At 36.0% G+C, this 19,865-nt stretch overlaps 2 protein-coding genes across 9 annotated transcripts; one reads left to right on the forward strand and one right to left on the reverse strand.

The window, feature by feature from the left end:
- The first annotated feature begins 113 nt into the window (after positions 1-113).
- Positions 114-6,097, forward strand: LOC136775268 (sodium channel protein Nach-like). 2 transcript variants are annotated; one of them, XM_066729876.1, is made up of 8 exons: positions 114-201; positions 625-926; positions 3,253-3,510; positions 4,187-4,298; positions 4,700-4,976; positions 5,280-5,436; positions 5,511-5,614; positions 5,793-6,097. In XM_066729876.1, exons 1-8 carry the CDS (start codon positions 187-189, stop codon positions 6,011-6,013), a joined length of 1,446 nt encoding a protein of 481 aa, XP_066585973.1. In that variant the 5' UTR covers positions 114-186; the 3' UTR covers positions 6,014-6,097. The 2 variants fall into 2 exon arrangements, with proteins under 2 accessions (XP_066585973.1, XP_066585974.1); XM_066729877.1 differs by lacking the exons at positions 114-201; positions 625-926 and adding an exon at positions 2,231-2,406.
- On the reverse strand, positions 6,022-17,186 carry htt (huntingtin). Of its 7 annotated transcripts, none has more exons than XM_066729868.1 (18): positions 17,129-17,178; positions 16,845-17,058; positions 16,650-16,750; positions 16,383-16,566; positions 16,041-16,319; positions 15,840-15,981; positions 15,505-15,771; positions 15,321-15,431; positions 14,564-15,021; positions 14,193-14,506; positions 12,798-14,114; positions 8,671-12,718; positions 7,887-8,095; positions 7,636-7,810; positions 7,112-7,528; positions 6,775-6,935; positions 6,293-6,380; positions 6,022-6,199 (listed from the first exon to the last, which is right to left on the reverse strand). In XM_066729868.1, the coding sequence occupies exons 3-18, from the start codon at positions 16,727-16,729 to the stop codon at positions 6,107-6,109; spliced, it is 8,343 nt and encodes a 2,780-aa protein (XP_066585965.1). In that variant the 5' UTR covers positions 16,730-16,750; positions 16,845-17,058; positions 17,129-17,178; the 3' UTR covers positions 6,022-6,106. The 7 variants fall into 7 exon arrangements, with proteins under 7 accessions (XP_066585965.1, XP_066585966.1, XP_066585967.1 ...); XM_066729869.1 differs by having other exon boundaries at positions 16,650-16,768; XM_066729870.1 differs by lacking the exons at positions 6,022-6,199; positions 6,293-6,380; positions 6,775-6,935 and having other exon boundaries at positions 7,303-7,528; positions 7,602-7,748; positions 17,129-17,185.
- Between the last annotated feature and the right edge of the window lie 2,679 nt (positions 17,187-19,865).

The raw sequence follows: 19,865 nt of genomic DNA on the forward strand, positions 1-19,865 counted from the left end.
GACCATAGTATGTATGTACATACATACCGATTGCAGGTTTATATGACGGTTTAGCTCACATATACATTATTTCCTCAAATGTTAAATGCATGCGGGTATAACTAGCACATATTATTTAAATGTGACACATTTATAAATATATATATAAGTATTAAAAACAGAGAAGCTACTTGCTGTCTTATTTGAATGCCTAATATGTTTGTACGTAGTTGGGATACGATTAAATACAGAATATTATTTTTTCTTTTAGAATCTTAAATATATATATGTGAAGCTAATCGATAATAACTGATGCGGTCATGGTCAAGTAACAGTTTGAATATTTAACAGCATTTGTGAGAAATTAATGAATGAATTTAATGTTTCAGCTCTTATATTAATAAATCGATTTTCCTTATAATTAAACAATAGACAAAATAGAATTAAATATTCACAAAACATTTACCGATTGCTTCTCATATGTTGTACTAGACAATGTATGGCAGATTTAATCTATTATGAACTATAAAAAGGTGAATTGAGTGTTAATAAATGTTTTACGAGTTATTCTCATGATAGAGTATAAAACGAATTATATATAACAGCTGGAAATTGCTTGTTGTTCAGTTGTACTTTATGTTTTAGATTTTAAACATAATGAGAAGCTTGAGCGAAGTCACATTTAAGGTCCATGAGAAATGCAACCAGAGGGAGAAAAATGGGGAATATGGAGCTTTGTATGATAGTGAAATTTTGCCAAATTTGCAATCTCGAATGAAGGATTTTAAAAACATGAAAATGCTTCGGGAATCAATGATGCAGGATGCGGGAGTAGATAAAATCCAGGTGGACTCAAGAATTAAACAATTTTGCGTTGAATTTGCAAATAAGTCGTCGCTGCATGGTTTTAACCAATTGGCGGCGTCTCATAGGCATACAACAGAGAGGTAATATCTATATTTGAGTTTTTTTTATAGTTTAACTGCAGAGATTGATTCTTATATTATCGTACACTGCAGCTGCGAGGTTTTAAACGTTTCGAAACAGGCGAATATTTCCAAAACTAGAGTGTTTCATGAATTGACTTGTATACATATGGCGTGTTTCAGTATTTTTTTACAAAATCTCTCCCTCCCCTCTTCCCATATGTATATGGTTATTTTCATTTGACCTTGGGAGTCGCACTGCTCTGAGGGACACGTACAAATATATGTACATACAACAAGAGTTACCAAAATTGTACACACAAGCCATTACCTTTAGGAATTTAAATGTTAAGACGTTTCGAAAAGGTCTCGTGTAATATTTGAATACACACACACACACACACACACGCACGCCTCTTATATATATGGACTGCCAATTATATAAAGTGGATCAGGACGAAAAGTTTGTAAAAATGCGATAGTCGACGATCGGCATGTGTGTTTGGTTGTTAATAGACATCAGAGATAAAATGCGATGCGATTCAATTAATCCTCTGTCTCCATGCCGATTGTCGTCGGCTATCGTATTTTTACGAGCTTTTCGTCCTGATCCAGTTTATCTGGCGGTCCCTCTCTACATGTATATGTATAAGTGTGTATGTAGAAAATGCGCACGTCTTATCTCTTGCATCGTTGCTTCAACTGTCGGAGCCTCTATATTGATAAACACATATGATCATGAATGAATTTAAAGAGATTTTATTAAGCTACGCGGAAGCACGCGGGAGCTGATATAATTGTAGAAACTTCTTCCACATATTTTATAGATTATAATTGTAAACATACTCTTCGAATTCTACCTAAAGAATTAAATTGACCGTATCAAAAGCTTCATCAAAATTGTCATTTTACACAGAATTGCTGGATAATGTATAGCTTCTAGAGAGAGAGAGAGAGAGAGAGAGAGAGAGAGAGAGACAATGATCGAAAAAAGTTTAAGCAGAACTTTTTAATGCTATTATTACACAACAATTAAAAGGTCCATTGAAGATAACCTTGAAGTTTTTGAATATAATTTTTCTTGTTCTTAACTGCACTTGCGGATGCGCTGGTAGATCTATTTTCAAAACTGCGTATTCAAAAGCTCTTTCCTACCTCCACTTACATTTATAATTTTCGAGATATTCGACTGTATGGTTCCAAATTTTTATTGTCTCGCCCGTAGTATATCGTTTACTATACATATACACATATATGTATATATTATTATATATATGCATTTAACATAATCTTTTGTTAGAATTTTAACAGGCTCCGTTATCTTGACGGCTTTTATTGGCTTGATCATGATGTCTGTAACATTTTGGCTCCGTTACAGAAATATGGCTGTAATTACCGTTCTTGATCATGATTATCAAACGTTCAAAATAACTAAACCATCTTTAATAATCTGTCCAATGGATAATATAGATGAGGCAAAAATTAACGATACTTTTAAACGGTAAATCACTATTGGAAATTAAAAACTATTAAAACTTTCAGTTTTATTGTTCTCTTCATTATTTTTATTTTATTTTAGTTCAATTCCAATATAGTATAAAATTTATATATGCGAAACGCTTCAGATTAAAATTCTTTTCGAAGATCCTTCTTCCGTTATACAATATTGCAGAAATTTAGCTTTTCCTTCATTGTTTTACGATATTTAAAGGCTGAAACGCGTTATATGAGCACCAGAGCTAAGAAACCTATAATAATTCATTTATCTGGGTGATTTAAAAAGATATCAATTTTATGCTTAGTACGTCTCTTCGGCTGCACAAACAAGAAAGGACTAATGAAATAAAATTTTCTTACGTTATTTATATACCCCTGTGTCCTGGCCCTAATATAGAGCATGCCAAATATATCTCACCCTATATACATTTTATATAATGATTTTAATCTTATTTTATTATTTGGTAAGAGAATATGCTTGTATGGTTAAAAATTTGCAAGTTTTTGCGCGACAACTCTTCTATTTTTTCTTTTCTTTTCTTTTGTATAATATTATCGAGTTTTGGAAAATTTACCAGCCTCTGTTGAAGAAAATAAATAATGTTTCGTAGTTCTCTGTACAGTATATCATCTACTGCTAGGAGCAATACCGAGATTTAAAACTCTATATATAATTTATAAACCATGCACACATATATATCTATGTACTAGTATTATTATCTATTTCTTTTTTTTAGTTTTCTGCAGTTTCTAGCTATACATATATAGTTACGCTTATTTGCACACTTACAGTATGCGCGACACCCCTAGAGTTGATATATTTTAAATTAAAAATTCTTCTTTTGTACAGTTATGGAGTCAAGGACACTCGAGAAACAAGAGAGTTTTTTCGATTTTTGTCTACAGCCACATATGAAAATATGGCCGAAGCCCCTGAATATGAAGATGTTGCACCTGAAAAATGGCTATTAATTCTGCACGATCTGCAAAAACCAATATCCACCGAGAAAGAAATAATAAATGTTGATAAAACGATCAAGCCTATTGTAACTGAAAGAGGAATATGTTTGATGAAAGATAGCTATGTTAGTGTTTATTCATCATTGGAGTAAGTTCTTCCTTCTTGAATTTTTCTTTTTCTTTTTTTTCATGTCCAAATTAAAACACGCCTGTCTAACTGTAAGGGTAAGTTTACGCAGAGAATATCTACATTGCAGGTTATACAGGAAGCGAGCGTGAAACTTGACTATCTCGGTAACTATAAAAATATCGAAGATTTGAATTTTCCTATGTTATATCTTTTAGAATTTTAATAAGATGAAACTTGAAAAAGATTTCATCTATATACAAAATTTATATCTCCTACATATATTTACCAAGATAAATTAATTTTTACGTCCAGCATTTTACTGCAAGTTGGCATATAGACACCCTGTACATATAGGTATCCCCTCCCGGTGTAACTATGCGCGTACACTAATATATTTATTGATAGAGTTTATGAAAGCTCATATATGTATATATCTACTGCATGGTGAAAGAAAAATCGTTGAAATGAAAAATTAGGGCGAATAACTTGTGCTTCGTAAGCCGTGGATAGTTCTTACCCGATGATTTTTCATATCAACTTTCGTCGAGAAATAGCAGGAGTGTGCCTATAATGATTTATACTTTAATTTTTACATCTTTAACGAAACTTTTCCACCCCTCCCCCCTCCTAGTATTATATGTACATCAACTACAACCAATTTAATACTTTGTTTTTTTTTTTATTTGTCATATAGTTATTGGATGGCAAATAACTGGACCACTGTGGAAATACCACAAATTTTAAATTATTACACTTATGAAACAAGAAATGAAATTGTTGATTTTAAATTATCTTACAATTTCACGGTAAGCAGGACTTTTGAATTGTATTTGTTCTTATTGCAGCTTTCGAACACTAATATGATAAAGTGAGATTCTAGTGCATGTGAATATATTACCAGCGCTGCCAATCGGTAAATTTTGTCATTTTAGGTGGATATTTTTTGTATACGTATACGCAGTTACACATTCTCACTTGAATATCATAGTGTACCACTCGTAGATCGAGTTAAATAGCTTTTACGGAAAGGCAGTAATCACATTTTTTTTGTTCTTAAAAATTTGACAATTGAAACATTATGAATTATACTATATGGTTATGCTTATACAGAGTGTCTTTGGAAATTAGAGAGAGAGAGAGAGAGAGAGAGAGAGAGAGAGAGAGAGAGAAAAGAAGCATCGATTAATTGATATGTAATATTTTCTAGATTTCATTAAGCGATCCTAGAGACATAATGGATTATAATAGAGTATTTTACGAGATTCGGAATCTCCAAACTATTAATATGAAGTATGAAATTTTTGAAGTGTTTAGCTCGGAAAAAGTTAAAGCACTATCCGTATATCAGAGAAAATGTAAATTTATGTCTAATGGAGGTTTGCGCATGTGGCCAGAGTACAGGTATAGCATGTGCGTGACGGAGTGCAGATATACGAAAATCAAACAACTTTGCGGATGCTATCCTCATTTTGCGAGACCTATAGGTAATAAAAAGAGAATATATATATATATATATATATATATGTGTGTATAGACGCAACTGCTTGGTTAATTTTCTTTTATTAAAGCTTTAATCTTTGCAATAGTTATATCAATACTCTCTATACATATACATTCAGTATAACATGGCTAAATTTTTAGTTGAGACTTTCTACCTAGAGTAATAATTATTTACTCTTATTGTCACACGCACTTGATTATTAGTAAAAAAATTTTTTGTATTGATATTATTATATAATAGAGTAATATATGCTCTTTATTGAAGTAATCTATGTCCATCATTTCAGATGATACCCCGGTTTGCGGAACGAAACAATTTCAATGCATTGGGAAATATGTAGCAGAAATTGTTTCATTGTCGAAGGAAGTTTTGCGAGGATGTAATTGTATATTGGACTGTGATATTGTTTCTTATGAACCAGAGGATATTAATGTAGTGGTTTGGTGAGTTTAAAAGCAATCAAAATTATCCTTTATGAAAGGACTGTAGATGTTGAAAAAAGGATGTTTATGTTTAGGAGGGAAGGAGGACTTATAAAAGGACTTGTCAGTAGGGTGGCGATAGATTTTCCAAGGGATAAATATTTTCGAAAAGTATTGTATGGCTTGTATGATTTTCTAGGTAAGCTATATTTTTAGGCCTGAGACGACGTACTCTTTAGATATATATATATATATAGACTATACATACACACAGAAGAGTATGCAATGATAAATATATATTTTATGTGTGTGTATGCTTGTATATCCTAGCTCTACATTCGTTGCTCAATTATTCATCATATCTTTTATAATCGAAGGGTCTGTTGGAGGTGCGGCTGGATTATTACTCGGGGCAAGTGTATTGTCTTTCATCGAAATAATCTACTTTCTTACGTTTCGCTTATGTAATCAGGAATATGTAACTACAAAATTAAATAGAAAACAAAGGATGAGTAAAATGAAAGGGTATAATAAAAAAGTAAACATGTGGGAAATGGAGAAAAATGAAGAAATATTGTATGTAAATAAAAAAGATTGAAAGAAAATTCTGTTAAAAAGTTGTATCTATTAAACGAACACGCAAAATAAATTTATTATAATAACAATTATGAAAAAAAAAATAATTATATCTCTAGAAAGACATTAAAATGTTGCTAAATGAGCAGTTTGCTGCAGCAGCTTCAAATGTTTCAATAAATGCTTTCTTCTGGGAATCCTTTGATAGCTGGAATCAAAAGTTTTTTCTTAAATATTAAGTTTTCGCTTAAATAATAACAGACTTGTCGATAATATAATAATTATAAAAAATTATTAATACCTTGTGATAGAAATCCGATGCAGCAATGCAGAGTATTTTCTTGTCTTCTTCGTCAAATTTTCCAATGCGCGATTGAACGTGCGGAAATCTTTTGTTTTCAATTTCAGTCGATTAAGTACTTTACAGACTATTAATAAGAATTGATTGCACATTTTTTTATATATAATTATTATCCGTTTACAAATTAAAGTAATTCAACTCGTTTATAATTCTGAGAGGGGAGCGGAAGTAAAAACATAAGCGGGCAGAGCACAAAGCTTATTTCATTGAGTGATTATTTACACAACCGATTAAATACTACTCATCAGGGACGCGAATTATCTTGAGACTATTTTGAAGATAAAATTATAACGTCGATGCGATTCTGCCTACATTTACTGAATTAACCACACATTATTTTTAACGATAATTGTTGCTAGACTACCGACATTTCTCCAATCAAATATAGACTCTAAATGATATATATATATATTAAAGGATACAAAGCTCTTAGCCAAGCGTTGGTCGAAGCGCTGATGAAAAAGCACGATAAGCACCAGGGTGACATAGCTTCCGGTAAACTTTGAATAAAAGTAGGCACGGTAAAAACCACCCAGTCCTGCAGCAAATCTATTTCCATCGTCGAGCATATACGTTCGCAAGCCTAAAAGATGAAATAAGCAGAATAATTAAGAGGACTACGTATGCATGATGGAAAGCAAAGAATGATGCATTGATCGAGAATATTTGCCTCTTTAACACTTGACACATTATGCATATAAGATTGTATTCAACTGTGTGTGTGTGTGTGTGAAATAATTATTAGAATTTTCATTTTACCTTAAAAACAATGGCGGAAAGTAAACGAGGATGAGATTGTTGGGGAGATAAAAATTCTCTTATAACTTTCGACAAACTTTCCGAAGGAGGAAAAAAATCAGATAAAATTTCCGATAGAATTGTGCAGTAGATGTCAGCTTCCGTGTAATATCCTTTCTTTATTCGGTCGAATATTGCGTATGTAAATTCAATTGATTGTATCAATACTTCTGGCTCTACATTCGACTGCTGCTGTTTATTAAAATTAACTTGATTCAACCTTTCGGAAGATTCTGTATACATGCAAGTTAATAAAAGCTGCAAAGCGGGTAATGCCAATGTTGGGCTAGGCTGTTTTATACGATCCATCGCAACCTTGACAATTTTATCCGAGAAACTTTCCACGACATTTTTCGTGGCCACGAGTCTCTCAAGACCCTAAAATTGCACAAAGAGCATCCATCTATAGTATATACATATATACATATATGCGTGTGTTTTACACTGGTACCTGCTCGTATAACCGGATATAAAACTTCTTATACCTGAAGAAGCGTTTGATGTAGCGTCATTGAAATACTTGGCGACGTGACTAGAGAGAGAGCAAGTTCTAATACTGTTGTAGTATCCACTTCCAAGCGGTTGTCTTCCGCGTGTTCTACCAGAAAGAAAATCAGAGCCCATAAAATCCTTTCATGTTCCTCGCTTTGACAAACAGTGCTAAATACGTAAACAACTTGATTTCACTGAAGGTTTTGCACGTCATTTTAAGCAGAGAAATTATTAATGCTTTTACCTATTATTTAAATCCTGAATATCCATACGTTTTTGTATATATTCGGTAGCTACGGGATACATAAGATTCATAGTATCCTCGCAATTAGCAAGAGCTGCACTTTCAAACAAATATAACAATCCATGTAAGGCTGATACTTGGAAAGCTAAACTTCCAGACTTGAGATTAATATCTATTAAATGCTTTACTTTATCCAATGTTTCAACGTCCTTCGCGTTTTTACATGGAACAGAAAAAGAGAAGATATAGCGCGCGTGTGTGTTGACATTTAAAAAGGATCATTTGACCGGCAAATGGCAGCTTCAGTGTTAACAATATTTTGAGATCCTGAAGCATTTCAATATGTTGATAATTAATGATCGGCGTATTTACGAGCATGTGTGTGCTTGTGTACGCGCGGCAATACTGATCGCTGGAGAAGTACGAGCTTCGTTGGTCTTTCGAAAGAGAACTGTACGTGTGTCAAGGAAAGCGAAAGAAAAAGTAATTCTTCCAAATATTGTGAATCAAAGCCCTGATTTATCTCAGCAACGATGCTTTTACGGATATAGGACTTTTCTATTTGGTTTATGCTCAAAAATATGTGATTATAATTAAAAACATGATTGTGCTGATACACCCTGATACAAGTCAAATGTTCAAATGGTGCGAATCTCTTGTCGATGAAGCTTTGGATCAAAAATATCTATATAGTGTATATATAGGAATGTTTTCTTCCGCGCAGAATTTTAACGTGATCCGCGCGTACATACAATACAGTTGGTGTGCGTATACAACTACTTACCAGTGGAGTTAATACTGCGGCAGCTTTACAAACAGATATTGCAAGATATTGATGTATAACATTACTTTCCAGTGGACACGTTTTAAAAATTTCTAGACAAACTTCCAGCATCCATTGATATTGACTCCTTTCGATAAATAGCTCTGATATTCCTAGCATTGACTTTACAACTTCGACCAGTAGTTGCATTGGGATGTTGGCTTGTGGTAATGTCCAAGAACTGTATAGCTCTATCAGAAAATGAAGGCACGACGCTAAATCTAAAGATGCCGATACCAAAGCATCGTTTCTTACATTTTTTAGTTGCAATACCGATGTGCTCAGTTTATCTTCGTATAAATTGCACATAGACCAGAGAAACGACACAGGTAACTGGCTATAGGTGAATCTGTCGGGACGTATTGTTTTTTCAATATTTCCTCTATTAAAGATATGATCCAACTTTAGTCCTTGGACATTTTGAAAATTATTCATGCACTGGTATTTCCATATTAGCAAATCTTGAATCATGTACAATTTCTGAGAGCTGGCCTTTTGTAGAGAAAGCTGTGGGTCTCGCGACAGATGCATCGGAGAGCTTGCCGCTGGATTGCCAGGAATCGGTAAATACAGTGTTTGCAATAATAATCTCGTTATCGCTCTAACCGAGAGGCAATTGGCTTGAATCAACACCGTTACATCTTCCAAAGATATATTCTCGTTGGGCGTAATACTAAGTACACCCAGCAATGCCATCCACATTTCTTCGAATTGCAAACGACAGGTCCATCCTAATAGATTTACTCTAAAAATGAACTGCTCCAAGATATCTACCTCTTGCAAATGGTTCGATTCCGACGATAGCAATGGAAAGTGACACTTGGTTTCACCAGAGCCATTCACATGCCAGCCGTGTTTCCAAACCAACGGTGGTATCAAGACGTAAGAGTTTACAAGAGGCTGTCGACTGACATTGACAATAAGCTCCTCGATTGTCACGAACCAGCTGAAAGGATTGGTCGTAGAGGAAAGCACCACCGTCTTATCTCGCTCGAGCCAAGCTATCAACGAAGCCATTTGTATACAAGCTACGGCAAAGTCCTTTGTATGCTCATTTTGCAATGCTGGAGCCAAAGCCTTTCTGTTGTACTCGGGCAATGGATCGACCGTTATGGACATGTATTCAAATAGATTTGTCAAGGCTAAGGCAGCCGAGCATACCCACGAGTAATTTTTACGACTTCCAAAGTATTTGCTAGGACCTGGCTCTTTCAAGATTTCATTCGCGCAATTCAGCGCGAGGTCTATCAAGTGAGGAACTACTACTCTCCTCTGCTTACTCCCTTCGGCATGTATCATCCAATGCGTCATCTCTAAGCATAACAATGCAAATTTAGCGAGATCCTCCTCAAAGGCGATATCAACCTTCACCAAGTTGTAAGGTTTCAGTTTTGCCAATGTTTTTATGTATGTCACGACGGGGGGAATAATCGCAAAAACGCTATCCCAATACGGAGAATCTTGGACGAGATTTGCAAATCTCGAGGCATAGTTCGCTGGGTTTACATTGGCGTCCTCGCACGACGCTGGATTAAAAATTTCATGCGGTACTGGTACGAGAGTGGTAATTTTCGTCAGGCGTAAGGATAAAGATTTTTTAGCAGCAGCGTACAACGGACTTGGGTCGAACTGCAAGTCTTTCTCTTCGTTCGATCGCTCGAACTTTGCTCTCTGACATTGCTCACTGGTAACTCTGATACCCAATTTTATACACTCTTGCAAAATGTTTACGTTGAATCGTTGGCAGGAGAGAATGGAGAGACAATCGTCAAAGTCCAGAACGCTCAACAGCTGTGCAGACTCGCCGAAGCTGTAAGTGGAGCCTGGGCAACAACAACGCTGCTTTATTTGATCGAGAAACCATTCGCGATTGATCTCAATATTTCTTACCGTTAAAGGCGCAAACGGTCTAGACTGCTCCAATTCCAATGGCCTGAAGTCATAAAGCTGAGCTCCCAATTTATTCAGTAAATTCACCAAGGTAGCATGCTTCTTGAACAATCTATTCATTTGTAACTGATCCATTAACCTTACGAGATCGTCTCTCGGTAGCTGCTCCGTCGCGTCTCTTGTACTCAGCGTCAGTAAAATCTCTACTTTTCTCCGAGCTATTTTCACCGCCATCCTCGACAATACGAGATATTTAACGGACAGCAGCCTAGGCACCAAGAACAATATAACTGCACCGCACTGAGAGTGATGCGTACACTCGATGCACCGTAACAGACGCTTTACAAAGCTCGGCTCCGATAAATTTGTACATTTTGTTGCAACGGCTTGTATAAAGAGACCGCTCGCTATTGGATTCCTGTGTACAGCGGCCGCCAACAGATCTTTCACCGGGGATTCCACGGATAAATATATAATTTTCTCAATGTGATTAGCGAGCAACCAGGTTAAAGGTTCCGAGCTATTAAGATTTTCGCAAACGTAGTCGCAGAATAATATCGTTCCACTCTTCCTTACAATTTCGTCATTAATGTTGAGCAGCGGCTCGGATCCAGCAACCCTTTCGATCGACAACGAATCTTCCTTTGCCTCACGGCTATTCAAAACTTTCCACCAGAAGGACATTTCATTGTAACTCAAAATCGTTAATAAATAGATCCATTGGCACGTCAATATCGGATGTAAATTCCCAATATTTAGTATCAGACGATTCAAGTCATTTATCGCTACAGCATCTTCGCTGTTGGATACATTCTGACCTCTGATCAATTGCATCGCGGCATTCGCTACTTTACAATGACTACCAGATTCCAGCATGTGAATGCATAACTGTAGGAATAATGAAAATTGGTCAATTAGATAATCATTGAGATTAGACGAATGCTCGGGCCAAGAGAGGGACAATGTAGATTTATCTCGATTGGTCAGTCCCATTAGGCGATGAATTTTACCGCTGATCACCCTGATCACTTTGAATATAAATTTCGCTAAGATCTTGTCCGGTGGTACTTTCAAAGGTTCATTGCCAGATGCATTCAATGGATCTTTCAGCTGACGTACAGAGCTTGGTATATCTAGCAAATTTGACAAATTTGGCATATAAGCGGCAAGGTCCGAGAGCCGAGCCAGCATCGCTTCTTCCTTGGCGCATGAGATGAGAAACAGTTGTATGACATTTATCATACCGAGCCATCGGCTTAATTGCACTGCTCCTGCCTCCTCGGATAGAATGGATGCGAAGAGTACTTTTAAAAGAGGATCCACTGGCCTGAAGACGGTGGGCGAGATGGAGGAGAATAATTTGATAAGAGCAATGTGTGCCTCCTTAAATTCTAAAGAAATTTTTCCCTCCGCCAGCATTGGTAGCACGGCATCCGCTGTCAATCTGGACCACTTTCGCCACTTCTCCTCGCCATTTCCGTCCACGCTAAAGCGACACTCGTTCAAGCACAAGGATAGAAGGTCCAATATTTCATGATAGTTGGCAAGCCGTAAAAGCATAGTCATCAAAACCTCTCTCGTCGTTTCGAGCTCTTTCAGTTCGGTCGGTTTCAACGATGTATCGCACAATAGAAAAATATTCTTTACCACTGGTACTAATGCTGGCACGCAATAAGTCAGTGGAGGCTGTTCGCTAGCCACCAGCCTATCGCACAATTGTATTACCTCTGGTATGCTAATTATTGTCTCTGACAAATTCTTTTCGAAGGAGAGCTGTACCAAAAATTGAAAGACTTTTGGCAGTAATTCTTCAATTTGCTCAATGTATCCCTCCTCTATCAATTCAAATTGCTTCAGTACAAAATTGATAAATACCTTCTCAGAATCGAGCAAGCAATAATTAATGCGCAATTGAATCAACTGATTGAGTAGCATTAGAACTTGGCATTGCAACTCGATGCTACTTGTGATTGTATATTGCCTTAATGACTTTATTACCATCGGCTCGAAAAGGCTGATAAATACGGCTACGGGATTCTTGTGATCGGTAGAATAAGTAAGGTTTTTAAAAATCAATGACAATTTCTTGTCGCCTATTCTCCGCGATAGTTTCATCCAGCTAGAAAAATAAAATGAAAAGTTAAATTTTATATAGTATATAAGAGGCTATAGATAATCTCTCTCCAATTAAAACTTACCCCGTATCTAGATCAATGCTATCTTGACAATTATTCCCCACTGCCTTTATCGTATCCGTCATTCGTTGAGACAATTTCTGCAAACAGCAGTCATAAAATCGTTTACTATTATCTCGAGATACGCTGCTCAGCTTTAAACATTTGTGCATATCCAACTCGTTCCACTGAGCATTTAAATTTGTTCCGAATAAACATTTCAGAAGCTGTTGCACACATTTCACTGTAGCTGTAGGAGATAATGTTATAAGGATTTCTAAATAGTATAGAGCCTCCTCTGCTATCTTCACCGCCTCGCTTATACCAGCTATCTCAAAAAGTTGAGACAGCGCATCCAAGGAGGCATTCAATAGCGACATGTACATTTCACTGGCATTGGATTCCAAGGTAGCAAGATAATTCATATGAGCAGCTTTGATAATTTCATACATTTTTAGATAGTAAGAGCCTGTATGGAAGACTCCTATTTGCTCTTTTCCTATTTTAAAAATTGGGCTCTTATCTTTTTGTTTTTGCTCAAAACTTGGTTTTTTCCGTGGTAACAGCGATTGATGCGAAGATAATACTGCTTTCAAGCCTACGCGCTGCACCGTTTGCTCTTCCAGAATAACGTGTACATAGATGTTCAGAATTTTCATAATGTGTATCAATAATAGATCAAACTGTTGATATTGTTGTTTATCATTAAAGAATCCCCAGTATTTGGTCAAATCATATTTGTCGGATGAATCGTTATACTTCCAAGTATAAAAAGCTAGTCCCGAGGCCAAGTTACCAGCAAGATTAGTTAAATATCTATGAGTTAAAAGATCCAAACTCAAAGGCGATGAGCTCAGCAAGCAAATTGCCAAGGACATTAAACCCTTTCCACTTGGGGACAAAATAAATTCATTTGTAAGATGAACGTTGGTCAATTCTACTCGAGTATTATTTCTCTTTTTCATTCTTTTAGCAGACTTGTACACAATGCAACTCCATGCCTTTGGATATTCAATAGTTGTGTAAACTTCGCTCAAACGACTGAGAGCTTCGCAGCAGCCGTACATCAAATGCTTGGATGGATTCAGTATCAGCATATCTGTTAAAGAATTTATTATAGAAGATAAAGAATCCTCAATATTTTCCTTGCTGTCAATGTGCCCGTTTAAAATTGTGAACGGTTTTATCGATGCATTCACCAGACAAGTCGGCCTATTCTGATAACCATAAATCTCAGCAGAACTTGAAGGGACAAGAGCAAAATTCTTTTCTATGTAGCTGGATGCTTTTCTGGCGACTACGTCATCCTGCGCCCCGGAGAAATTTAACGAAGGAATCATTCTAGAGACAAACGCGAAATTGCATAAATTTTCTATATGAAATATTGGTAAAATATCAATCAAATATGGATATTCTTACTTAACAATTGCATCGGATGTTGCATGTCTAACTCTTTGATCTTGATCACCCAACAACGTCAGCATAACATTAATAGAATTAGTTTGAAACATTGATTTTCCAGTAATATATTCTATAGTAGCGTAAGATAACTTGCTAAGAAGGTCTACCAATGACATCTTTATAAGGAAATAAGGACTTTGTACTAACTGAGGTAATATATTTAAAATAGGAATGCTATATTTAAAGCTACCAGATTCTAACAGCTGTGCCAAGCAAATATTGAGCGATAATAGAGCTTGCCGGCACGCTATGGCAGAATCATCTTTTAGTCCCTAGAAAGAAATTCATTAAATTCATGTATTTTACGAATGAATGTGTTTTTATCTTACCTTTAATAGTAATCGAAGCATTTCATCCACCAAGCTGACATTCCCTTCATGATTATCGCTACATTCAGTGTCCACGCGGATGTAAATAGATTTGTCAGCTAGCAAAAGGCTGCTTTTTAAAAAGTAGCCTATCATTATATAGACGTTGCCTCTAATCTGGGGATCCGAATGACCAGTAAATAGCAAAACATCTTTAATGGTAGGTACAGTTTCATCAGTAGCAGGACTATTCGCTATTGATTTTAATAACATTTCTGGATAAAGACGTATTGTATAACTTATACAAGTCAATGCGAGTGATTTTACACTAACGCGAAATAAATTATCCGGTATTAAAGTGCTAGGATTTCCTCTTAATAAAAACGACGATACCAGATATCGACAACAACATACAATAGGTGATTCCTTATCCGTACAGTTTGTATCTTGAAAAGCTGATACAGAAGTTGTAGCTTTCTCTAAAAGGAAATACCTTATTAAGAACATTATAAATTACAAGGTTTGTTCTTTTTAGAGATGCACAAACTAGGAATATGTGTGCTACTCTTATTCAGATACTTTTCTTCAGATCTGTATTACGCAACTTGTGCTGAATCTGTTAGAGCCAGTACATACGAAACTAATAATCAGTGCTCTTACACTTTGAAAAAGAACAAGCCTGTGTCGGATGTTATTTACAATTACCATCTTTGAAAAGAAAACATATATATAATTACCTACTGTTAACTGTATACTCTAATAATATTGGTGAATTCACCTGCTAAATTTGGCGGTGTTACTTCAACTGACGATGTTGCGGAATCTAAAGTTTTTAGAGAATCCAATTTTCGTTTATCCTTATTATTGGGAGTCTCTTGATTTCCAGCATCTACCGGGTAGAGAGAAAAACAAAAATTTCATTATAAAATTTGCATTAAACTCAAATCATCTGGTACGCTTACCTTTCTTGCACAACAAAACAGTCACTAAACTTTTAACAGGATTTTGAAAGAGTTGTACCAAAGTCTCCAATGCAGCGTTTATTATATTATGATCCGAGTGACACTGAGCAAACTGTAAACATATTTTATATACTTGGAGAAGGCTCTCTAGGCTACTTTCATCATCGTTATTCCTTTCCAAATGAGGTAATATCATTTTCAAACATCCAAATATTCCCAAGATTAAGGGTAACTGATCTTTCTCATCATTTATCGATGAAAAAATTCCTTTTTAAAAAGAGTATATACTTATTATTAATATGCGTAATGTGACATTCGTACATCTAAAGCAATACCTAATATATGATCTATCGCGTAGTATAGGAAAACTTGGGGTCTCTTAGAACTCGAACAAGTTGTTACTATCATACTTGCCCCAGCTCTACGAAATACAACTTGAGTCGAAGAAACATTTCGAAAAAATGCCATAAGAAGGTTCTAAAACATGATAATGTATCAATTATTTTTTGTTTTTTCTACAATTTTCTTTCCAATACCTTATTCTCACTGTCCGTCATTACTAGCCCCAACGACCTTAATATTAAAGGTAACGATTGAGCCAGTGTTTCGATCACAGAATCCTCCGATCGTTCCGTAATTGCTACGATGCATGGCACTAAATTGGAAATATAAGGCCTTTTTTTCCCCGGTCTTATCATATGACTAAGCTGCGCAAATTTCCATAGAGCAGCTCTTAATGCTTTCGAAGATCCATTTCTCTTAATTTCATTGTAAAGTTCAATATGAACTTTTACAACATTAGTATCTAACACAGCCTATCAAGGATAACAAATTATAACGGAATCAACAATTTATATGAAAGAGAGGGAATACAATACCCTAATTAGTTTATTAAGGGATTCATCCGCCACCATCCTGATGTCAGAATCTGAATCGTCGCATAGCAATAGCAGTGTTCTCATCGATGCACTCAAGAGTTCAAGAAATTTTTCATTTTGTTTGATACTCGGTAAAGAAATTCCTTCCACTATTGTGACACAGTAAGCTATTTTATCCTTCTTACTATAAAAAAAGAGCCACAAATGTTCCATCACCTTCATAGCCCTTCCAGTCTGAGAAGAATTGTAGAAGTATAGAACATTTACCTTAAACTCGACTCGGATAAAACGTTTGACATTTCAGATAATTGCAAAGCCTCGATGGCTTTAAGAATATTTGTGGTCATCTTAGCTTCGTCTTGTTAAACCTTATCAAAATTTAGAAACTTAATATTTCCATATTAACAGATACCTATAATAGAGATTGGTTAAACTTATTGCTATCTATAAATTTATTGCAACCTTTCCTAGCGATTTTCTCTTTCAATGAGATGACTTTTAACCACGTTCTTTCACTCATTCCATTTGGTGTTGAATCTTATTCAACAGGGTGTAGCGAGCAGGTGACAACAATACGAATGCGATGACAGACACCGCATGACGTCCTCTATACACATAAAAGCAGTCTCGCTCCGACGGAACTTTTTCGCTAGAATTCCACTCCGTAATTCTATGCCTGGGAACGAAAGTGAATATACATTTCTCTCTAACAGCGGAACATAGGATTGTAACTATGAAGCACTTACTATACATTTTAATAAAAGCGTAGATAGTTACAATTTAATGGTTATTTTAGTTTAATTGCTTTTGTCATTTTACTCAATTAATTTTGGTTACTACGTTTAATTAAATGGAAAACTGACTATAGTAAAATTTGCTATAGTCAATACGAAATCTATATTCCGCTGCCAGCAAGTCTCATATCCAACATAAGAAAAATTGCCAATCAAAATGTGTACTTTCAGATTTTTACAGTTATGTTGGATATGATGACACTGGCCCTTAGGCTCGGTGAAACAAATGCAGGAAGAATTTGAAGCCAAAATAGCAGATTTCATGTTTGGAAACTCGAAGATACTACATAAGTTTACGTAAAATTATTGTCTATTTAGAATGATCACTGTTTTTTTTTTGGCTTCGATTTCTTAGGTTTCCAGCATTGCATTTGCGAAAGTTTCATCGACCCTTATAACCCTTTGAATGCAAATTGAAATACCAAGGATGAAAAGATTGACATTTCTTATATACAACAACGAAGAGAATATACATGTTCAAGATCTGCGTACATCCTATGTATAAACATGTATAAGCGCCATTCTTTTATGGTAAGTTTTTATTTGTAAATGCGCAAGTTTGTTTTCATTAGCTATAATACAAAATTCTTTTAACAAGTACTTTACAGGCTTCCTTTTTTCATTTATGGCTTAACTGTAATTCGTGAATAGCAATGTTTAGTTTTGAAACGATTGAGGCGCTTGAAAAGTTTATTCTGTATAATGCTGAATGTTATTGGAGTAAACACTACCACGCTTCCATACATCTGGCCTCATTGTTTAGTTTTGGTTAAATGATTACCGACAATTGAATTTTGCATGGTGCATCAAATCTTGAATCGTAAGATCAGGCTTTTGTTCAGATTTTTGCATTGATCGAACCGGTTGGTCAGTGAACAACTTTGATAGCTGCGCTCATCCTAGAAAATACATCTATGGGGTAATTTTCTCGGAAAAATCTTTATGCCAAAATTGGTCCTGCAAACTGGGGAAAAAGTATCGAGCAAGCACACTGAACTTTCGTCTTCTATAAGTATCAATCCATGTGGCAACATGGCGTCGACTAGTGTTTTCAACTTTGGCAACACATATAGGCCATCAACTATACCATGCAAATTGACCTCGTATGTATCAAGGTTGATCTCTCTTTTTTGTAAACTTGGGATCACATGTGTATTAAAGACTGACGCTTAGTGAAATACAATCATTATTTTAATCAGTAAAATTTCCTACATCCATAGCTTTGCAGCGCCATCTCTGTTTAGATTCCTCTTCTGAATCCTTCTTCTCTATCTTTCGTGGAAAAACCCTGCATTTGGGGTAGTCAGGGGATCGTACCAACCATATGATATCCCGGGTGCGTATGGGGTGCAGATGCTTGGTCACCGATTGATCCTAAATGATACGTGAATGTGTGTGCACTAGGAGGGTCGCTCACCTACCTTCGACGAAGCTTCCGCCCCTTGAAACTCATAGCGTGGGTCGCCTCTAGATTTTCATGGAAACAATCATCTTTCCCGTGCTCCAAAATGTTTGTGCCTCGCCGGGGTATAAAAGAAATCTGGGTAGATTTTGCTACTTTCTTACTAAGTTGTGCTTATTTTCCTAAAAGAGACCAATTTTTTTTTAAATCAGTGCGTTTTTCTATCTCCCTTTCGACCTGTAGCGTGTTCCCTTTTTTTTTGTCTTGGAGAGGGGTCTCTGTTCGTTTTTCTTGGTAGAGGAATTTAAGGGCGTTTCAGATTTATATAGAAATAAAGTCAATGTTCATATTGTTGAAATAGATTATTTTAGAATTATCTTCTGGTATTTAGAATAGCGCTGTAGCGGCAAATGCTTGAAAGCTTGCCTATATTAAAAAGAGATAAATGTTCCTTAGATTAATAACATTTAAACTTCGGTTACAGAAATTTGTTTTACAAGAAATGTCGTTCTTTTAAAGACACAGATCATCCTGCTTGATTTATGAAGATTTAAAAAAAAATTTTATTCAAGAGTTTTAGGATTTTTTTTATAAAAAAATATATATATAAAAAAAAGAGATTTTATTCCGAAAATGTAATCTAACCGGTTAGGCAACTGGTTAGGCTGAGGTTAGGTTGCTGGTTAGGTGAAGGTTAGGTGGACCCGTTTTTCGCCTCTATAAGGCGCGCGATGACCTAACTGACCTAACCGACGGTTCTGATCATGTTTCGGGTGCGCGATACACCCTAACCGGCTAGGCCACCTAATGCCCCTAATCAGACCTAACCGGTTAGACCAAGCCAAGGATTTTAAGCCGCCGAAGGCGGCCTATTCTTTGGAAATCTATGGTTAGGGGATCTAACCGGTTAGGCTTAGGTAAGTGTCTTAAGCCGCCGAAGGCGGCCTATTCCTTGGAAATCTATGGTTAGGTCGATCTAACCGGTTAGGCCAAGGTAAGGATTTTAAGCCGCCGAAGGCGGCCTATTTCTTGGAAATCTATGGTTAAGGGACCTAACCGGTTAGGCCAAGGCAAGTGTTTTTAGCCGCCGAAGGCGGCCTATTCCTTGGAAATTCCTGGTTAGGTCGATCTAACCGGTTAGGCTAAGTTAAGTGTTTTAAGCCGCCGAAGGCGGCCTATTCCATTGAAATCTATGGTTAGGCTTTGGCAAGTGTTTTGAGCCGCCGAAGGCGGCCTATTGTTTGGAAATCTATGGTTAGGGGACCTAACCGGTTAGACCAAGGTAAG

The sequence above is a fragment of the Prorops nasuta genome, unplaced genomic scaffold (assembly GCF_024137725.1).
Source record: "Prorops nasuta isolate Cenicafe-Biocafe unplaced genomic scaffold, Cenicafe_Pnas_1.2 PNAS00008, whole genome shotgun sequence".
Taxonomy (NCBI): Eukaryota; Metazoa; Arthropoda; class Insecta; order Hymenoptera; family Bethylidae; genus Prorops; species Prorops nasuta.